A 20719-nucleotide genomic window follows, 5' to 3' on the forward strand; every position below is an offset into this window, starting at 1 on the left:
CAACTTTGATTCAATATCCTTTTCTTGAATTGTTTAAAAAGCAACCTATAGTAAATATTCGTAGATTGAATTTACATTTAGCTAATACTTGCCAAGTACGTTCTAATACAGATTCAAATAATAATTTTTTCTTCAAGAATTAAAAAGTGGTTGTCTCTCCATTAAAATTACCAATAGTACGAACGTTACGAATGGTGGCTTGTTTCCTAACATTTCTTCGTGCAAATCTGGGAAATGTATTTGCTGTTCTTTTCTTCGAAATAGCCCAAATATTCCCTCTTTCATAAATAATAGAACATTTAACTGTTTACTAAAGAAAAACTTCTCTTGAAAATCATCGTTCTTTATATATGTTCTTACGTGATATATGGATACTTGTGGAATACAGTTTGTAGGACAGAAAGGGAGGCCATTGAATCCGGTTCTGAGAACTTTTTTATAAAATCAAAAACAATAATAACTCCTTGAATTTTTTTATATCAACATTTTTATAAGTGCGGACATAGTTTGGATAAATTTACCATTCATCCAGCAGAACATATATTATTTACAGATGAAGTAAATAATTCCTATTATCCGCCTTGACTCAATGTTCACATATTTAATGTAGGTAATATATCAAAGAGTAGTAATATCTATATTTGTTTATTATTTAAAGATAGAAAGCGTAAGACAAGAGCACATGGTAAGAGGATTAAAGGAAACATAAAACGGAAACAACGTCAAGCTATTGATTTCGATCAGTGAAATAATATTCTGTTACTAAATGGTAAACATCGATTCAGTTACTTCTTTACGCTTATTGGATAAGGAAGCGGAAAAAGTCATTTTAAGGACAGATGATCCAAAGTATGAATGCGCTTGTATTGTTAATGGTTATACTAAATATTACCTCCATCCTACGATTGATAATGTGGAGATCGTGTTAAACTTTCTTTCAGCAACAAGGGTATATACATTTTCAATTTAAATGGTTTATTCAGAATAAAAATGTAGAAAAAATGCATTCCGCAATACTTAAGAATAAAAAAGTGCCAATAATATGTTATAATTATAAAAGGCCAATTCGAAATTGCATATTTAACTGTAACAAAGTAGTTGGAGAAGATGACATTTCTGGAAATACACCTTCTTCGTGAGATTGAATTGAATATGTGTACCGATACGACGCTGTTGGACATATTGTTACTGGGGATTTTAAGTTTATTAAAAATAATCTCATAAGAAAACTGCCAAATAAAGGTCTTAAATACCGGATAGGATTTGAAATTGATTTCCATACGTGTAAATAAGAATTGACAAAGACTTTATCTAAATATTGTAAAAGGTGGTATAAAAGAGAAGGGGTTGAAATTATTGCCTTAATGCCGTGGATGCATAAAATATATTTTAACAATAATCCATTAGCCCTCTCCCCTAAATCTATTTCGCTATCTCCGAAACTGATTATGAATATCAAATCCATACATAAAATCTTAGGATTCGTTCCAGCTGACAATAATGTAATTATAGTTTGACGTTTATATTATGTAAATATTATCATTGGTGAGTTATAATCTTCTAGAACTTACATTCCTAGCCTACTCGATGCAAAAGGTATTTTTAAAATTCATATTGGTTCTAATGTTCAATTTCAAGTTATGTTGAATGATGATAAAAAACATTCCAACAATACACTAGTAACCTTAAGTGCATACAAACGTATAAAGCACGATTTATAGTTAATTTAATTTCTTATTCTACTAAACAGGTTTCGATTTTACTTTTATCCTCCTTAACCGCGATTACAATGCAAGTGAAAACATATAGTAAAACAGTTTATGAGAATTCTGGAATTACAGGTTGACCTTTGAACTGTTCTCATCAGCAACTGCTGTAAAACCAACATTGAATACTCCGACTAGTTGAACCTTGCCAGAAGGTTCGGAAAATATTTCCACATCTTTTGTATGTTTCTTCTTTCTTTTACAAACACAGAATGTGGAAAGTCCCATCACAAATGAACTTGCAATCAAGGAAATGCCCGCAAAATGAAATGCTGATTGATAGTTTCCTAACGCGTCCCTTATCCACCCTGAAAATACAATGTAAAACACGGTGTTACAATATTAAATTTAAAAATAAATGTTGAGGAAAAATATTTTAATTGAATACCTTTTTTGGCAATGAAACAAATATTTGCATTTATAAATTAATTACCAAAAAATACCTAATTCAAGTTTCTTACCATAGAATTAATAATTGAGAGAAGGAAGGCGTCACGTGATGCTCTATGGCTAGCGGCGGGAGGATTACGGTGGCGGGGGAATGGCCGCATGTCGCCAACATGACGGATACACCAAAGCAAAGAAACAATGGTCTCTTCAATAGAGTGTAGTCTAAATACTCGCGGAACCCCTTCTGAATGAATGACGAGTTTCCAGAAGTTTATTGGTAGCGGGTGTCATTTGCGTTCTTTCTCTGCATGTCATCTACATCACAATAATCACTCTCATTTCTAATTTGTTCATTTGCGTTCTTTCTCTGCATGTCTTGTTCGCACAATAATCACTCTCACTAATTTGTTCATTTGCATTCTTTCTTTCAAATGGCAGTTGTCTTCCTTTATTTAAGTCTGTTTTCCCAGATAAATATATGACTTTGAATTTAGATTTTGATGATAAGAAGCAAGTTTAAAATACATAATTAAAGTCTTCTTTCTTAAAATAAGGCAAATTTTAAAAATATTTTAACCCTAGAAGATTAAAGAATTGATTAGATGTGTATCATAATTTGAAGTCAAGGACTTTTTCACTTCAGAAACGGACTTGAACTTCACCATGGCCCGATTTAGCAAAAACGATTTTTTTATCTGATTTTTCTCGTTCGCCTGCTAAATCGGGTCATGGTGAAGTTCATGTCCGTTCCTGAAGTGAAAAAGTCCTTGACTTCAAATTACGATACACATCACATATCAAACTGAAAGACTCGTGATCTCAAGGCTAAACAATTGTGCAGAAGTTTCTTTTCATTTCTCCAAAATGTATGTAATGTGCTTGCAGTAAACATAATAGGAGGTTAGGGTACAAACAATCGGCGTGGAAACATGTACAGTCGAGTTACAACCATGAAGTTTGGAAAATAGCAATATATACATGCAAGCATAGTTACAACATGCACAGATATGCCATTTTTGCAGGGAAAATACGAACAATTGTGGATAAAATCAACACGTTTATTTGCAAACATTGCCACCTTAGCCACAATCTGTTCAATAACTTTTTATCTTTAAAGTTATGATACCAAACTAAGATGTCGATCGAAGAAAATATGTGTTCGCCACATACTGGATGCATACATTTTTTCAAAATTTTAAGTAAAAGTCCACTTACCAGGCAAAAGTTGGTACCATAATCGGTACCTTTCATTCTAAATCAGCCATTTTGTTTGCCATGAAACATTTTTCTCACTTTATGTTTGCATGAAACGTCCTCCCCTTGTGTGTGTAAAAATGTGCGTACATTCACAGTGGATATTCAAGTTGAACTTTCGGTTTATTCTCTCCTGATGGGTTGAAAGGCACATTTTCCGATATTTTCTCCCTGACGTATTCTTTAAACGCCCGTGTTTACATTAAAGGACGACGATGGCATTCAAAAAATTTTAAGACTAGAGCGAATGTATTATATGGCACAACGTCGCTGTTTTGTTTACGGCGGTATGCAATGTGTACTGAATGATAAACGGTCATTGACATATCACATCTTGACCAATGTCAAATTAATGTTTTGTAAACCGACATTTAGTGAGTTGTATTACTTTAAGAATTACACACATACATATGTTTTATTAGTTGAATAAACAGTGAATGCTTAATTGTTTATGTAGTTGCAGTAACTTGGTGAACAAAAATGAAAAATATCATTCTATAAATGCGAAAGTAACTAAATCGAAAATGCAAGACGTTCTTTATCAGATATTCGTCGTGCGACCTATATTTGTCCAGGTTTGCCTTTAATGACGCTATAATTCTTAAATTAACCATACTTAACAGATCGAGAGCATATAATAATATAATTTTAAAATAGCAAATACAAAAGAAAACACAGTTGATCAAATATAACACCAAACGGATTCCCTGAAATTTCTTATCTAGTTGACACATTAATAATTTATCGCCAACGAACTTGTGAATGTTGTCAAAATAGTGTACGAGATTAAAGACAGATTATCGAATAAACAAACACATAATTGTTAATGTTTTGTGAGCTTTCAACTCAGGGAAACAAATGCTATTATATATCGCTTTATATTTTAAGGTATTCAGTTCATTAATTTAAGCGGTTTGAGCTGTTTTGTCATGATGGTGGCTAGACGGAAGTGAAGATGTCAAACAGGACGTCCTCCACTGAGCGGCTCTGGACGGCCGTCAAAAGCCGTCCAAGCCAAGTGTCGATAGCCTGTTGCCCGAAGTAGAACGGAATGTCCAGCTCCTTCCGAATAAAGTTGTACATTCGGATTGTACCTGAACAAATAAAAAACACATGTAATAACCATATGTAAGTTACGCTTAGATCGTTAATAGTGGTCGTTTATCAGCAAACAAAATAATATTATACTGTTGTTTTGCTTTATATAACTACATAATTTAATCAATTACCGGTAATTTGTTTATACCAACCGTTTTAAAATGAAACAAATGTGCAATATTAAACTGTTGCGTATCACACATTTTAAATGGTCAGTATCAGTACCTTTTCCCATGTATTTCGATGCATCCATATCTCCGTTGCATGTCCGTTTGTAGATGTTTCTCATCCGTTGGTACACCATCATCTCTGCAGTTTCCTTCGTCACCTGCATTCCTGAGGCTTCCTTGAGAGCCGCTATCCGTTCGTCGCACAGAAACATAAGATCGTACCACTCCGTCTTCTCTAACAAATTGGTGGCCTCCGGGTACTGTTCCCGGAGCTTATCGGCCTCCTCCATGGCGAGATTCCGCAGTCGTCGGAGGTCCACGGCCTGGGCGGTTAGACACAACAGGTTAGTCACCATCATCTGTACGATCTCAACCGCCTCCGCCGTCAGCCGCGCGCTTACCAGTGCCATTGAATTAACGGACTGGTTGTGTATCTCAGCGCTGATCACGTGGTTGCTCATGGGGTTCACAAGGTGGTCAAGCTCCGACATGTACGACGCCATCGCTATATCGCAGCCTTTGAATCCAAAATCAAGATTTATATTACATCCGCTGAGATTTGGAGGTAGTCCAAAATTTAGTTTTACGTTCACAACTTCTTGAAACTGAGCAAGGAGCAGTTTCCCACACACACACCCATTACTTGTCTGGTCTGATCCATCGCGATTGACATGGTTTCTCCTTGGAAATTCGCTCCGTGTGCAATGGTGTTTGTGCGATGGTCAATAATTGGGTTATCATTAGCACCATTCAGCTCAATGGTGATACGCCTACAAGCATCGACAAGAGTCTCGGCGACGGGCCCAAGCCACTGTGGTGAGCTCCTCAGACTGTATCTGTCCTGCTTGAGGAAGCCATACTTGTCTGGAAGATGCATGTCGAGAGTGGTAATCGCCAACTGGCTGTCCTCTAGCACGCGTAGCATATTGCAAGCCACTTCTTTTTGCCCGACATGTGGTAGCATTTCATGAATGAGTGGGTGAAAACTTTCCGTTCTCCCGTGAAGAGCTTCCACTGACATGCCTGTGCAAACTTGAGTTAGGAGTAGCATAAGGTTGGCGTCATACAGAGTTGGCGCGGAAACACCAGCAGCGAATGAATTCGCATTGATAATAGCCAGTCCTTCTTTTGGTCCCAGGGTAATTGGCGTAATTCGGACCTCTTTGAGCGCTTTAGGACACGTTGTTTGAACTCCAGCGTGGGTGACCTGCAAATCTGCGCGACCAATCATAGCCGCTGCGATGTAACCCAGAGGCATCAGGTCCCCACTGGCGCTCACCGAACCTCTCAGTGGGACTCGGGGCGTAATGTCGTGGTTTATCAACTCCACCAGCAACTGGGGCACTTCAGGTCGCACGCCGGAGTAACCTTTCGCCAGACAGTTCGCACGCGTCACCATGGCAGCGCGAGTCAAATGCACGGGAAACACTCGACCCATTCCAGCATTCATAAACCGAATTAAGGCTGTTTGTACATCATCTGTTTTGCATGACCTTACTTCTGCGCTCCCGCAAAAACCTGTATTTATACCGTACACAATAAGCCCTTCGTCCAATTTCTCTTTAAGGTATTTATAGTTTGAAACCATTTCCGTTAAAGCGTCCTCGGCCAGAACGACCTTAACCCGGCACTAAGGGCGAGAACCTCGGGTATAGAGAGTTGTCTCCCGTTCAAGATCACCGTGTCCTTGATCTTTCTACGCTCCTGTATCATGGCCAGCGTTGTCTTAGCGTGACTTTCCGGCATTTTTCTTGGTAGTCTAAAGTAAAATGCAAATGTGCATGTAATAATATGGTATTATGATCTAGAGAATGAAAACATATAAAATGAACGTTCATGTAAATATAAACTTTGTCATGCGGATTAAAAATTTAAATTAAAACAAATATTACTATATATATATATATTAATAAACAAGGTATGCTTACGCACCACGAGAGTGGAGTATTCGAAATCTGGTTAAAAATGTTGTAAAAATCCGACCTTTAATACGGCTCACTAATTGAGAGTTCAACGTTCTACACCTAAGGCCTAAACAAAATATGTATGTTTCGGGTAACCCGACCCTTATAAAAATGCGCCGACACTAACTATTTTTTCCTGTTTCTGAGCAAAAAAATATTCGTTAGAGAATAGAGAGTTACGAAGGGCGGATAAATGCGAATTGGACGATCTGAATTATTGTTTATAGGATAAAACAAAGTAAGGCAATGACAGTAATGTAGGAAAGACTGCCATGTGCAAGGAAACAGGTTACCCTAAACAAACAATTGTTTTTGGCCTAAGCTTAGTAATGTTGTTTTGCAAATGCATAAAGTACTTCTTTTGATAGATCACTGTGGGTTTTCCGACGATAGATTCACAGGGAGCCATTGAAATTGTTGAAACTAAGGAATAATATGAACAGAAAAGAACAGAACATATTAAATGACTGTCAATGATGTGAAGTACGAAACAAAGAAAGAGTAAATACACATTATTTTATTTAATAATACAAAAATGCAATTTAAACTAATAGCTACTCAAACACTTTGAACAACTCAAATGTGTGTTTTATTTCAACTAAAGCAAACTTGATGTCTATTCAATCTACGTGCAAGGTGTATTACTTGAATTTATTGTAATCATTGCAAATGCAATTTAGTGTAGCCGAGATCCCTAATCATAGAAGTGCTTTGGGTTGACCTATTACTTTATTATTATTTGTGTTATTATTTCCTCAAGTTAATGCATACTCTGATACGATTTACCATTTACGTTTTTACTTTATTCCGGATTGTTGGGATAAGAATGAGGTTGTGCACTCACACTGGTTAAACCCCCCAGTAAATTAACATTTTACTGATCGTTCCAAGGCGGAACCTAGCCATCCTTGTTAAACAACCCAAGTGTTTATATGTTTTTTTTTATATATTATATATGTAATGTGTTGTTTGTGAAGTTTTGTGCTGTTGTTCCTGGTTTGTGATTCATTCTTGTTTGTGTTATATGTCTTTGACGTTGAGCCTGTGCAATTAAATGGAGTTTAATGTTTAAACGGTAGTTGATTCTGTAGTTTCTCACATATTGTAATTTTGGACTTTTTTTCTGGAATTTGTCAATAAATTCAATTCCAAAAATACCCAATTCATTATCATACATGTATGTATAGCCGACATAAATAGCTTAAATGTTCTTGTAAACACACCTGCCATTGGCGATCCGAGCTGAAAACCCGTCCCCTGAAAATGGAGGGCCAGGCCGAATGAACTGGTTAGTTTGCCACTCTCGAGCAGGTCTACCAGAATCACGGGGGTGAGGGCGTTGAAGAAACCCGCGAAGAGCCCAATTATCACAGAGTAGGTCACAAATTGCCAGCACTGTGTGGAAAACCCACAAGTTAAATTTGCAATACCGTTGATGAATATAGATGCCATGTGCCTGTTATTTCGCAGTATATCGATATCACAGAGGAAACCGAAAGCGAGCCGCCCAACAATGTCTGCTATCCCGGTAACTGAGAGAAGAAAGGCGGCCCTTTGTGGAGTCACGTGATGCTCTATGGCTAGCGGCGGGAGCATTACGGTGGCGGGTGAATGGCCGCATGTCGCCAACATGACGGATATGCCGAAGCAAAGAAACAATGGTCTCTTCAACAGGGTGTAGTCCAAATATTCGCGGAACCCCTTCTGTACGAATGTCGAGTTTCCAGAGGATTGTTCGTAGCGGGTGTCATTTGCATTCTTTCGCTGCATGTCTTGTTCATAACAATAATCACTCTCATTTCGACATTGTCCATTTGTGATCTTTCTCTGCTTGTCTTGTTCATCACAATAGTCACTCTCATTTCGACATTGTTCATTTGCGTTCTTTGTCTGCATGTCTTGCTCATCACAATAATCACTCTCATTTCGACATTGTCCATTTGTGATCTTTCTCTGCTTGTCTTGTTCATCACAATAGTCACTCTCATTTCGACTTTGTTCATTTGCGTTCTTTGTCTGCATGTCTTGCTCATCACAATAGTCACTCTCATTTCGACATTGTTCATCTGTGATCTTTCTCTGCTTGTCTTGTTCATCACAAAAGTCACTCTCATTTCGACATTGTTCATTTGTGATCTTTCTCTGCTTGTCTTGTTCATCACAAAAGACACACTCATTTCGACATTGTTCATTTCTGGTTTTTCCCTGCATGTCTTGTTCATCACAATAATCACTCTCATTTCGACATTGTTCATTTTTTATCTTTCTCTGCTTGTCTTGTTCATCACAATTATCACTCTCATTTCGACTTTGTTCATTTGCGTTCTTTGTCTGCATGTCTTGCTCATCACAATAATCACTCTCATTTCTAATTTGTTCATTTGCGTTCTTCCTCTGCACGTCTTGTTCATCACAATAATCACTCTCATTTCTACTGCGTTCATTTGTAACAGTTTCAATGAAATATATATAATTTGCCCTTTCTTATCCTCATCAACTGTGAACGCTTTCTTGTCATTAGGCACATCTCTGAAGAACAACCCACAAATACTGATATTCACCATTACACCCGCCATTATAAACAGTGTGTATTTAAATTTAACATGTTTGAAGAGCATCTCAAGGAGCGGTGCAAACGCGAAGGTGCCAATACCGGCGCCGGCAACCGCGATCCCCGTGGCGATGGAGTGCCGCCTGTGGAACCACTGCCCAAGGATGATGATTGACGGCGTATACGCCAACGACTTACCGATACCTGTGAAACAACATTGTCATCAATAGGAGGAACTTTTGAAATTGTTTAGTACAATATTCTGTCATGTTTGTTGGAATGTATGTAGAATGGTCAGAGGTGTTGCATTACATGTCGGAATGTATGTATAATGGTCAGAGGTGTGGCATAACAGGTCGGAATGTATGTAGAATGGTCAGAGGTGTGGCATAACAGGTCGGAATGTATGTAGAATGGTCAGAGGTGTGGCATAACAGGTCGGAATGTATGTAGAATGGTCAGTGGTGTGGCATAACAGGCCTGAATGTATGTAGAATGGTCAGAGGTGTGGCATAACAGGCCTGAATGTATGTAGAATGGTCAGAGGTGTGGCATAACAGGTCGGAATGTATGTAGAATGGTCAGAGGTGTGGCATAACAGGCCTGAATGTATGTAGAATGGTCAGAGGTGTGGCATTAAAGGTCGGAATGGTCAGAGGTGTGGCATAACAGGTCGGAATGTATGTAGAATGGTCAGAGGTGTGGCATTAAAGGTCGGAATGTATGTAGACTGGTCAGAAGTGTGGCATAACAGGTCGGGATGAATGTAGAATGGTCAGAGGTGTGGCGCTACAGGTCGGAATGTATGTAGAATGGTCAGAGGTGTGGCATAACAGGTCGGAATGTATGTAGAATGGTCAGAGGTGTGGCATAACAGGTCGGAATGTATGTAGAATGGTCAGAGGTGTGGCATTACAGGTCGGAATGTTTTTAAAATGGTCAGAAAAGTGGCAAAACAGTTGCGATTGACAATTACTCAGTCCCCTTGGATTTTAAACGATGTTATTACAGTACAGTTATATTTATGCATGAGCTAGGTGGAATGATTCCTAGGGTTACTTCCTGCACCACAGTGTTTTCTTTGTGTTCTGCTATGTATAATTTAATGCAATACCATCGGTTCCAAATAATACACTCGCTAATTCTCATTTGTTATGTCATTAACTCAGCTTGTGGGTGCAGTAACTAGAATGTGCGTAAAAACACATTTGAAATCTGATTGCATTGTAGTAAGAAAAATAATGTCTATACTTTCCACAAAGCGGGAGCCGTTATAAAAATTGAAAACCTTTATAAGACTTATAAAATTAAACCAGAATAGAAACAATTTTGGAGAGTATGAAAACCTCGACTAACCAGCTAGTAAGCCGTATGTAAGAAACATATATTCCAGTCTCGGCATAAGACCAGTCAGTGCCCAGCCGGCCGACGTCAAGACGTCGCCGACGATCACCATCGTCCGGCAGGAGAACCGAGAACTCAAGGCACTCGACACCGGACCTGTGTTAGCAATAACTTATGTTGTAAATGTAGAAATAGGCATCATGGAAACAAAACGAAAATCATTAAATTAGGGCAATGGCGTTCTTTGTCAATAAATACTACGATCATGTGTCCGCCTTTATTTTAAGAGATCCTCGAGTCGATACACGATCGATGGCGTATTTGAGTGGTCAACACCCAAAATAGACACCAGCATGATTTTTAGCATATATTTATACAATAATCTTCGCAATCTATTAAAAATTCCACAATTATTTTAAAGAGTTACTTAAATGTATTCACGGTACCTAGCAGCAGTCCCATGGCGTTTGCCATTGATCCGACCCAGGCTGTTTTTCCGGAGCTCTTCTGAAACACATCAAGCAGCTCTACGTATATCACACCAAAGGTGTTGACTGCTCCGCCGATCAGAAAGTTCAACACTGTTGCGCCTGTGAAACATTATGTTGTATTAGACTTAATATTACTAGAAATTGAAAACATAGAATAAGCATTTAAGTCGAACACGGGTAAGATGTATTAATTCATTTAAAATTTGCGTCCCCAATTGAATGACCAAAGCGATTATTGAGACCAAATTGTATTGCAAATTTTCCAAAATGTATTGAAAAATCCAAGCATGCAAGTTAAGCTACTTGAAATATTGAAGATCAGGCCGATAAAAACGAACAGGATGTTACATATAGCGATAAAAATGAAGAAAGTCTTCTTAAGTCATGAACAATGTGACCAATTAATACACATAACTTACATATAACAATGACCCAGCCCCAGCCGCTGTCCGGAGCGGAAGGACCAACGTAGCGAAGCTTCCTAGTTCCTTTGGGAGTGGGGGGACCTATTCGTTTGCGCTTTGTTGTATTGTCATGAGCGGGAGGACCGAATCGATGGCGCTCGGTGACAACGTCCGGAGCGGTAGGGCTATCTCGGCTGCGCTCTGTGGCATCGTTCTGTGCGGGAAAACCAGTGCGGTGGCGCTCTGTATCATTCGCCGCGTCGGATTGCACACACATTACCAGTTCTTAAAAGAAGGAAAATAATGATTGTTTTTTTGTTATTTTTTTTTAGTTCAGCTTGATGTAACGGACTTCTTGTTATGAAATGGACCCACAATTTACTTCGCTTTTATAGATTGCCTGTGGTTTTGGAATATTTGGTTAGTTTATTCTTAGGTCACCTTAATATATAGTTACATTTTCATTAGTTATCTTTAATTTCGTAGTTTAACTGGATTCATGGAAATAGTTTTGAACCTAAAAACAACCATAAACGAACTTGTCTGGGTTTTTTTATCAATAGTCGTTTCCGTGTTCTATGCATTTCATTTATAAAACAAATACCTTAAAATTGGTTTATGTGTAACTTTTTAAATGATATATCCTAAAGATATTGGGAGTATGTACATGGAATTAACAAGACAATTACATCATGCAAGTAAAATATCCACCATAGTTGGGATTTTTCTTAAACAATGATTTCAGGGCATGAATCCGTAATTTTGGGTAGGAAGCGGGTACATTTATCAGTACTATTATATCCATGTAGTGCACGCATGCTACTGCATACACATTTCGATTTTTTACAAGGTACCACGAGGGAATTAATCAGCGAGTCTATAACTTCAAGTTTAAAGATAAGTTAGTTAAGCTAGTGTTATACTCAACTGCAACTTTTACCTGTATGTGTAGCTACACCTGCAAGCACACGTTATGTTTTGCAAACTCGCTTGTGTACGTTCACAGTGGACATTGAAAGCGAACTCTTTCGATTTTCTCTCTCCGTACGGGTTAAAAGGCACATTTTCTGATAGTTTCGCTGTCGTTCTTTTGTATGACCATGTTTACTTAAAAAACAACGCTTACATTCCAAAATTGTTATACTAAAGCAACGTCGTTGATTTAATCGCGGAGATAGGCGATGTGCACTGAATGACAATCGGTCATTGAATTTGTATACATTTTTATCATGACAAATGCAAAATTGATATTTTGTAAACCGAAATCGAATGAGTCGTTTTACATAAACAAATAACCACTTATATTTTTTAATAGTTTTATTAGTCGGATAAAAAGCAAAAGTTATAAATAATAAATTATATATGTACAGAAATCTAATGAACAAAATTGAAAAATGTCATTCAATAAATGCAAAAATAGTTCAATCGAAAAATTATTTTCAGGTAATTGTCGAGAGATCTACTCCCCAAGTTGATATATTGTCCAAGTTTGCCTTAAAATTCTTAAAATAACCATACTTGAGGTCACAGTATTTGATGTCACACCATAACAGATCGATAGGGCATGTAATAACGATATTTAAAAAACAACAAAAAAACAACAACGCAGTTATAAATATAAACATAAATAAAATCAACCGGATTTCCCTGAAAGACAGTCTATCTTGTTGACACCTTAATAATTAATCAACCAACGACCTTGTGAATGTTGACAAAATATTGTACGAGTTTAAGGACATATTTTCATATAAAAACAATTAAACACATGTTATATGTTCTGGTCTCTTTAGGTCATAAGTTCTCTGTCTAGTAAAAGCGAAACCAAATTACTGTTAACGTTAAGTGAGCTTTCAGGTAAGGGAAACCCATGCTATTATAAAATATTAAATATTTTAAGGTATTCAAGCCACGAATTTAAGCGGTTTGGCCGTACTGTCTGGATGGTGGTGAGACGGAAGTAAAAATGTCAAGGAGGACGTCCTCCACTGAGCGGCTCTGGACGGCCTTCAAAAGCCGTCCCAGCCATGTGTCGATAGCTGGTTGCCCGCAGTAGAACGGAATGTCCAGCTCCTTCCGAATAAAGTTGTACATTCGGCTTGTACCTGAAAAATTAAAACAAATATAATTACCATAAGTGCGTTGTGCTAATTTCTCCACGGGTGGCCGTTTATCATTAAACAAAATAATGTATTTTATGCTGCTGTTGCTTAGGCCAATCCTTTTTTATTTTTTGGTTTACAAGAATTTTTGGAAAAAATGTCCACCGGGTGGTCGAAAAAAAAAAAAAAAAAAAAAAAGGACAAAAGTCACAAAACATACTCTTTAAGGGTGAAAATCAGAGAACAACAATAAAAACATTGAAAATTTATATCATTTACTTGACATTTTAAATTTTAAAACTGCTATTAATGCATGTTTTAATACACTCAAAGTTTCAAAGTTCTAATTTCTAATTAAACACACAGTGAAATCTTACATACTGTGCATATAAAACATCAATGAAATTGACTATAAAACATGTTTACATGTATAAACTACACTTTTTATCAAAGATACATTGACTATTACTCAGCAGGACATTTGTTTAGCTTTAATGGTATGCTAAAGGAAAAGTGAATGCAGAACACTTAAAAACTGACCAATATTAAATTGGAAAAAAAGGGAAGGCAAATTTTACGCTTTAAAATACACAATAATTGCACTGTATTAAGACAATACATTACATTTTCTAAGCATTGTGTCAGTTATTTCAATATTGGAAAATGTCAATAAAGTGAAATAATTTCCAATTTTGTAAATAAGGAAGTAATATTGTATGAAGGCATTGTGCTTTAATATTGTGCAAACAATTCCTGAAAAACTTAAAACCAAACTAGACCTAGATTTGAGTTTTAATAACCTTTACCATGCGGGGTCCTAGTTGTGTGTAACCCAATCCATGCTAAGTCCGAATATTTTCGGACCGGGATATTCACCATGCGATGTTCAGCAAATCCATTTCAAATTCAAATCTTGCAGCAAATTACCACATCAGTACATAAAAATCACATAGCAAAATAATAAATCTAGCATGTGACTTAACTTTATGTACCAATGATAGTAACAGTGAAATCCATAATTATTTATCGGATATTTTCATCTTCTCCCAACTCCGCCATTTTGTGTATCATGCGTTCACAGGGCATCTATACTTCATGATTGTTTATTTTTCATTTTAAAGAGAATTCCTTGGTTACAACAACAAATCTCATTTATAGTGAAATATCAAGTTCATAACAAATTAAAATGGACTTATTCATAATAGTTTTCCGTGTTGTTTTATCTTAATGTTTTGCACACAACTCCTGGCATTAGTAAATGGCATTGACACATGTGTTCAACTCTTTCATTGTTTTTACTATACTATTAACCCAAACATGAATAAACATGTAATCTAGAATAAACACAAGCTTTTACAGTGACTCAATGACAAGTATTTCCAAACCAGTTTGTGATTTAAAATCCATAAACACAACCGACCGAACTTGTGAAACTAGATCACCGGTGTCAACTTAGAAATTTTACTTTCGATTTCACCACTCACACTAAGTGCACTGTTATTTGATATTTAACCATAAAATGTTATAAAATATTTTTCTCGCACATAATTTATAGATATTTGTGTCTACTTATTCGATGGCAGCCGCTGCCACTTATTTTTCATCTATAAACAACACTATTTTCATGACCTAAATTTGCGGGGAAAAACAACAATCACGTGACAGTTATTGTTTGTGTCGGCTGTTAAATTTGCCAATGTATTTTGCTATTGTTATTTTAACAACTCCTGCATATTTAACTTAATTATTTCATACAAAGAGTGACTGCTATCGTCAATTTCGCCATTGCCAACGGCGCTGCCATAACAGTTTACTGGCTCACATGTTATCACTATAAATCGGCGAATACGGCTACGGAACAACAAACCAGTCGAGATCTACTGCATTCGTACTCTTATCTGTTCGTTTTTCTTTCGTTTCGCACCAAAATCAATACGGTCGGGAAAATAATCTTGAAAAAAAAGTGAAATTCATTTTTTTATTTTTTTTGTACTTTTCGGAAAATTAGACCCGCCGGTTTTGTAAACCAATTTATATAAAAGTAGTGGCCTTAAGTTACTATATAATTTTATCGTTTAACGGCAACAGGTTGATATGATCCGTTTGAAAATAATACAATGCGCAATATTAAACCAGGTATCACAAGTTAATTTGGACAGTATTAGTACCTTTTCCCATGTATTTCGATACATCCATTTCTCCGTTACATGCCCGTTTGTAAAGGTTTCGCATCCGTTCGTACGCAATCATCTCCGCGGCAGCCTTCGTCCCCTTCATCTCCGAGGCTTCCTTGAGAGCCGCTATCCGCTCGTCGCACAAGAACATAAGATCGTACCACTCCGTCTTTTCTAACAAAGTGGTGGCCTCCGGGTACTGTTCCCGGAGCTCATCGGCCTCCTCCATGGCGAGATTCCGTAGGAGGCGGAGGTCCACGGCCTGGGCGGTCAGACACAACAGGTTAGTCACCATCATCTGTACTATCTCAACCGCCTCCGCCGTCAGCCGCGCGCTTACCAATGCCATCGAATTAACGGACTGGTTGTGTGTCTCAGCGCTTATCACGTGGTTGCTCATGGGGTTCACGAAATGGTCAAGTTCTGACATGTACGAAGCCATCGCTGTATCGCAGCCTTTGAATCCAAAGTCGAGATTTATATCACATCCGCTGAGGTTGGGAGGTAGTCCAAAGTTCAGTTTTCCGTTCACAACCTCTTGAAACTGAGCTAGTAGCAGTTTCCCACACACACCTATTACTTGTCTGGTCTGGTCCATGGCGATTGACATGGTCTCTCCTTGGAAATTTGCTCCGTGTGCAATGGTGTTTGTGCGATGGTCAATGATTGGGTTATCATTGGCACTATTCAGCTCAATGGTGATACGCCTACAGGCGTCCACAAGAGTCTCGGCAACGGACCCAAGCCACTGTGGCGAGCTCCTCAGACTGTATCTGTCCTGCTTGAGGACGCCATACTTGTCTGGAAAATGCATGTCTAGAGTGGTAATCGCCAACTGGCTGTCTTCAAGTACGCGTAGCATATTGCGAGCGATTTCCTTTTGGCCGACATGCGGTAGGCATTCATGAATCAGTGGGTGAAAACTTTCCGTTCTCCCGTGAAGAGCTTCCACTGACATTCCTGTGCACACTTGTCGAGGTGACACGCAGAGTTTACGCTGTTCGAAACGTAAACATAAAACATGGAAATCATGACAACTAGTTTCGGCTAGATTTTTTTGATTTTTTTTGGCTAAGTGAGAGTTCAATATAAGTTCACCTGAATTATTGATTGTATGATGACAAAAATAGACTTCGGTTTGCGCGCCAATCACAGGAGAGCAAGCACTAAGAATCATATGACTGTTATTTATGTGAAGTACGAACGTAATCAGGAGCATATTAAACTAAAAAAGAGTAAATAAACATTTTGTTGTTCAATTATAGAAAAAAAAATTGGTCGATCAATTTAGTCGGCGGACCTTTAAACGCTCCCATTTTCTTCGAAAAAAAAAACAACCTTCGGCGATTTCATTGCATTTCCAAATATATTTATCTGGGTGTATAAGTACGAATTGGTTGACATATCTGTTAAATTATTAAAAACTATCAATATCAGTTAATTTTACACCAAACCCAAGTTTTGGAAGCGACAAAATCCGTTGCAAAGGTACATATTTTTTATGAACAACTGAAAATTGATCACGCGCTGAAACCAGCTTTGGGCGGTTTATTAGTTGTTTGATTTCATTAGCGAAATATGACTATTAAGCTTTGCATATCCTTATTGAGTGACTTCATTAACATAATTAGATTCGAAAAACAAAAACAAAATATTACAAGGAATGCCATACGATAACTGCAATGTGATGCCAGTTGCCCAAGGTTAACAATATGGAAAGAATCGTTTGTTGTATGATGTTAAAGGGACTGTGTCACAGATTGGCACAAAAAAAGTTTTTTCTGTAACGAATCTCAGGACAATTATCTAATAGAATGTGTTACGCTTTGATATTTTAATTGTAAAAAAAGTACCAAAATGTAAAAAAATTGTGTCGGAGACCGGGTTTGAACCCGCGTCGCCAAAATTGAAGTCTAGCGTCTTACTCACTGAGCTACAAAGGCTTTCTACTAATCGGGTGACATAATTAAGCTATACACCTACCTCGGTAATATCACGTGATATCACCGACTAGCCAATCACGCATAAGGAATGAATTCTACCTGGTAGACATACCCAGTAATCTTTTTTAATGGAAAAATACGAAATAACTGCTACACTTAAATAAATTGTAAACTATGTGGTTCTTCAGTTAGTAAGTTTTAATGCATTGTACACATCGATGCCAAGTTTATGTCAGTTTTCGACAATTTTCTTTTCTTTTTTTCGCTATTTTATCAAAAATACGAAATAACTGCTACACTTAAATAAATTGTAAACTATGTGGTTCTTCAGTTAGTAAGTTTTAATGCATTGTACACATCGATGCCAAGTTTATGTCAGTTTTCGACAATTTTCTTTTCTTTTTTTCGCTATTTTATCATACGTGAGACAGCCCCTTTAACTGATGTTAGCTCAACCTGGAATTAATTAACACAAATTTATAATTAAAGTGACTCTCTTATTCAAAATCTATACATACACATATCAAAGGGTTAACAAACATAAATCTTGAGTGATAAACCTTTAACTCATTACTAAATAATGCATTCTGGAAAATATTACTTACTGATACCAAGATTATAGCCCTCTATGTAGAAGCTGAAAACGCCAACATTTTAAATGTTTGGTGAGTTCTAAAATATTTACTGTGATCTTCTAGCTATCATCTCATAAGATAATAATAACGTGTCTTTCAAATTTAACTCGGTATCCTTCATAAGAACCATTTTTTCACCCCCATAAGAATAATAAAACAATTGTATTAATTGAAGTAAATCTTATTTGGGGGTAAAAGTGCATCTTTAAACTGTTGAAGCGTCCAATCGCAAGTCGAACGATAGCAACACATAAACCTCCTGACGCAACGAAACAAAGACATTGTGCTTGGCAAAGCTTGAAAAATACCTACAAAAGTAGGCGGACCTTTAAAGCTGCACTCTCACAGATATATCGTTTTTAAAAACTTTTTTATTTTTTGTCTTGGAAAGTGCATTTTTTGCGTAAATATCTGCAAACCAATGACAAAAGATTGCTGACAAAAGATCAGATCACAGATTTTCATATTTCCGTTCGAAAATTAATGTTTTATGGTTTAAACCGTTAGTAAGAAAAATGCATAAAACATCAATTTTTGAACTGAAATATAAAAATCTGCTATCTAATATTTCGTTAGCAGTCTTATATAATTGGTTTCCATAGATTTTCGCAAAAATTGGCTCGTTCCAAGACAAAAAAAAAAAAATTGTCAAAACGTGAATCTGTGAGAGTGCAGCTTAACCGATGAATTTTTCAGTGAAATACTACGCCCTCTATTTCCTTTCTTGCAGCAAATATGTGTCTGGATGCAATGCTTTTTCACCCAAATGGTTTTAAATTGGCCTTTGTAGAAAAATTGCTCACAAACACCCCGAAACTTATGAAATATATCTTAATTTTTATGTTTGCAAAAACGTTAAAGTACATAATTATGTTTGGTCAAAGTAACAGTATACGCATATGGTATCATGAAACTTGGCAGTATAGAACACCTTGGCCATTTCCCATTAAAAACAACCTCGGATGTATACGGACGGTTTACAATGTTATAATTCTTTACAATTACCTATGCTGCAAGTAGAACGCGTAGTAATTTAAATTTAGCATCCACGCCGAAGGGCATTACTCATATTTATTTATGCAAAAAACACTTCATTGAGAATCAATTTCAACTTGGAAATAAAAATTACACGTTGAAACCCTGCAACTAAGAACTTTTACTAGCCCAGCATACATCCAAGGTTGTTATCGATTGAAAATGGCCGGGTGCTCCGATTTTCAACTAGGGGCATAGCTTTTAAATTATTTTGACAAAGTGATGGGCTTTGCTGTATGATTCGTGCGCATAAAATCTGAGGCATTCAGCTTACGATACGTACCGACACGTTCACATCGATTCATTTGATTGTTAATTTCTAAAAGCAAATGTTTGGGGTGAAAGTTTGCTAAATTATGTAAATTTATTGTATGAATTATCAAATTTGTTTTCACTTGTCTAAAAAGAATAAAGTGATATAATATACACTAAGTCATGTTCAATTCGACATCGCAGGTATACATAAAACACATATACCGGTGATGTTTTCAAGGATGCATGTTGTTACCTAGGCAAACTTTGCTCATGTTGCAAGTTTATGCTGTTTATGTTTATCGGTTTCATAAATTCTTCTCTGAGAGTTCCAAATTATAAAGAATGAACTTAAGAGAACAGGGGATTTACATTACATATGGAAGGCTATTAGCGTTATAATACTCATCTCATGTGGTGCAGACATTACACCAAAGTTCAAATTACGTATATTGGCAAAGTCGGCATATAAAAGCCTATGGTCATCTCAAACATAGTCATGGCGACATATATAATATAAACATATGGGAATAACACAACGTTGGAAACCCCAAGATACACTTCTGCGCTATGCTTCTTTATGTTCCATATGCGATTTGGCTAAGAAAATACCGTTGTCATGAATAATTGATGAGGCAAAGCCGCTTAGACCACACACCTTAGAAATAACTCGCATGGTTATTGAAAAGTGTTTAATTGTAAAATACGATTTCATTGGAAAGAGTTGTCTTCCCTGACTCATGCATATTCATTAAAACGAGATGCTGTTAGTAAATTTTCCCACGGTATGTATGAAGGGGGTGGATAATGACGAATATAATTAAGATCCGCAATGCCATTCGGAACTCATCGGCCATTTCCATCGAAAACAACCACCGTTCCGAATGTAGCAATCCTTACAAGCCTTGTATGTGTAAAATGGAAACGAAAATTGTTGAACTGTTTTTTTCTTCATGCGAACATTTGAACACAAATGTTCTCTGTGTCAGTTTAAAATGGCATAGGTTTGTCTTTTCGATTTTCAACAAGAATAATTAAAAAAAAATACAGTATATATACGGACCTACCGGACCTACCGTCCCAAATTAGTTGCACCGAACGCAATTTTTACATACATAACTATAATATCGTACAGCTATAGTTTTCGAT

General features: G+C 36.9%; 2 protein-coding genes and 1 pseudogene across 2 annotated transcripts; all 3 read right to left on the reverse strand.

Moving 5' to 3' along the window:
* Positions 1 to 1835: 1835 nt before the first annotated feature.
* LOC128237617 (monocarboxylate transporter 12-like) lies at positions 1836 to 11011 on the reverse strand. Its single transcript, XM_052953204.1, has 5 exons — positions 10984 to 11011; positions 10550 to 10693; positions 9121 to 9397; positions 7866 to 9076; positions 1836 to 2074 (listed from the first exon to the last, which is right to left on the reverse strand). The coding sequence occupies exons 1-5, from the start codon at positions 11009 to 11011 to the stop codon at positions 1836 to 1838; spliced, it is 1899 nt and encodes a 632-aa protein (XP_052809164.1).
* On the reverse strand, positions 4255 to 6424 carry LOC128236485 (uncharacterized; annotated as a pseudogene).
* A 43-nt stretch (positions 11012 to 11054) lies between the features above and the next one.
* Positions 11055 to 19223, reverse strand: LOC128237618 (uncharacterized). Its single transcript, XM_052953206.1, has 4 exons — positions 19179 to 19223; positions 15700 to 16702; positions 13366 to 13534; positions 11055 to 11127 (listed from the first exon to the last, which is right to left on the reverse strand). Exons 1-4 carry the CDS (start codon positions 19221 to 19223, stop codon positions 11055 to 11057), a joined length of 1290 nt encoding a protein of 429 aa, XP_052809166.1.
* Between the last annotated feature and the right edge of the window lie 1496 nt (positions 19224 to 20719).

This window comes from Mya arenaria, chromosome 6 (genome assembly GCF_026914265.1).
Source record: "Mya arenaria isolate MELC-2E11 chromosome 6, ASM2691426v1".
Classification (NCBI taxonomy): domain Eukaryota; kingdom Metazoa; phylum Mollusca; class Bivalvia; order Myida; family Myidae; genus Mya; species Mya arenaria.

Excerpts from the sequence above, each read along its gene's own strand:
- LOC128237617 (XM_052953204.1), bottom strand. The coding sequence starts at position 11,011 with ATGGCAAACGCCATGGGACTGCTGCTAG. Across the intron at positions 9,077-9,120 it reads GTTGATGAGGATAAGAAAGG|TAGAAATGAGAGTGATTATT; the intron begins GCAAATTATATA and ends AAATGAACGCAG. Across the intron at positions 2,075-7,865 it reads GCTCGGATCGCCAATGGCAG|GGTGGATAAGGGACGCGTTA; the intron begins GTGTGTTTACAA and ends TTGTATTTTCAG.
- LOC128237618 (XM_052953206.1), bottom strand. The coding sequence starts at position 19,223 with ATGGCCAAGGTGTTCTATACTGCCAAGTTTCATGATACCATATGC. Across the intron at positions 16,703-19,178 it reads AGTTTCATGATACCATATGC|CGTAAACTCTGCGTGTCACC; the intron begins GTATACTGTTAC and ends CGTTTCGAACAG. Across the intron at positions 13,535-15,699 it reads ATCGAAATACATGGGAAAAG|GTACAAGCCGAATGTACAAC; the intron begins GTACTAATACTG and ends TTAATTTTTCAG.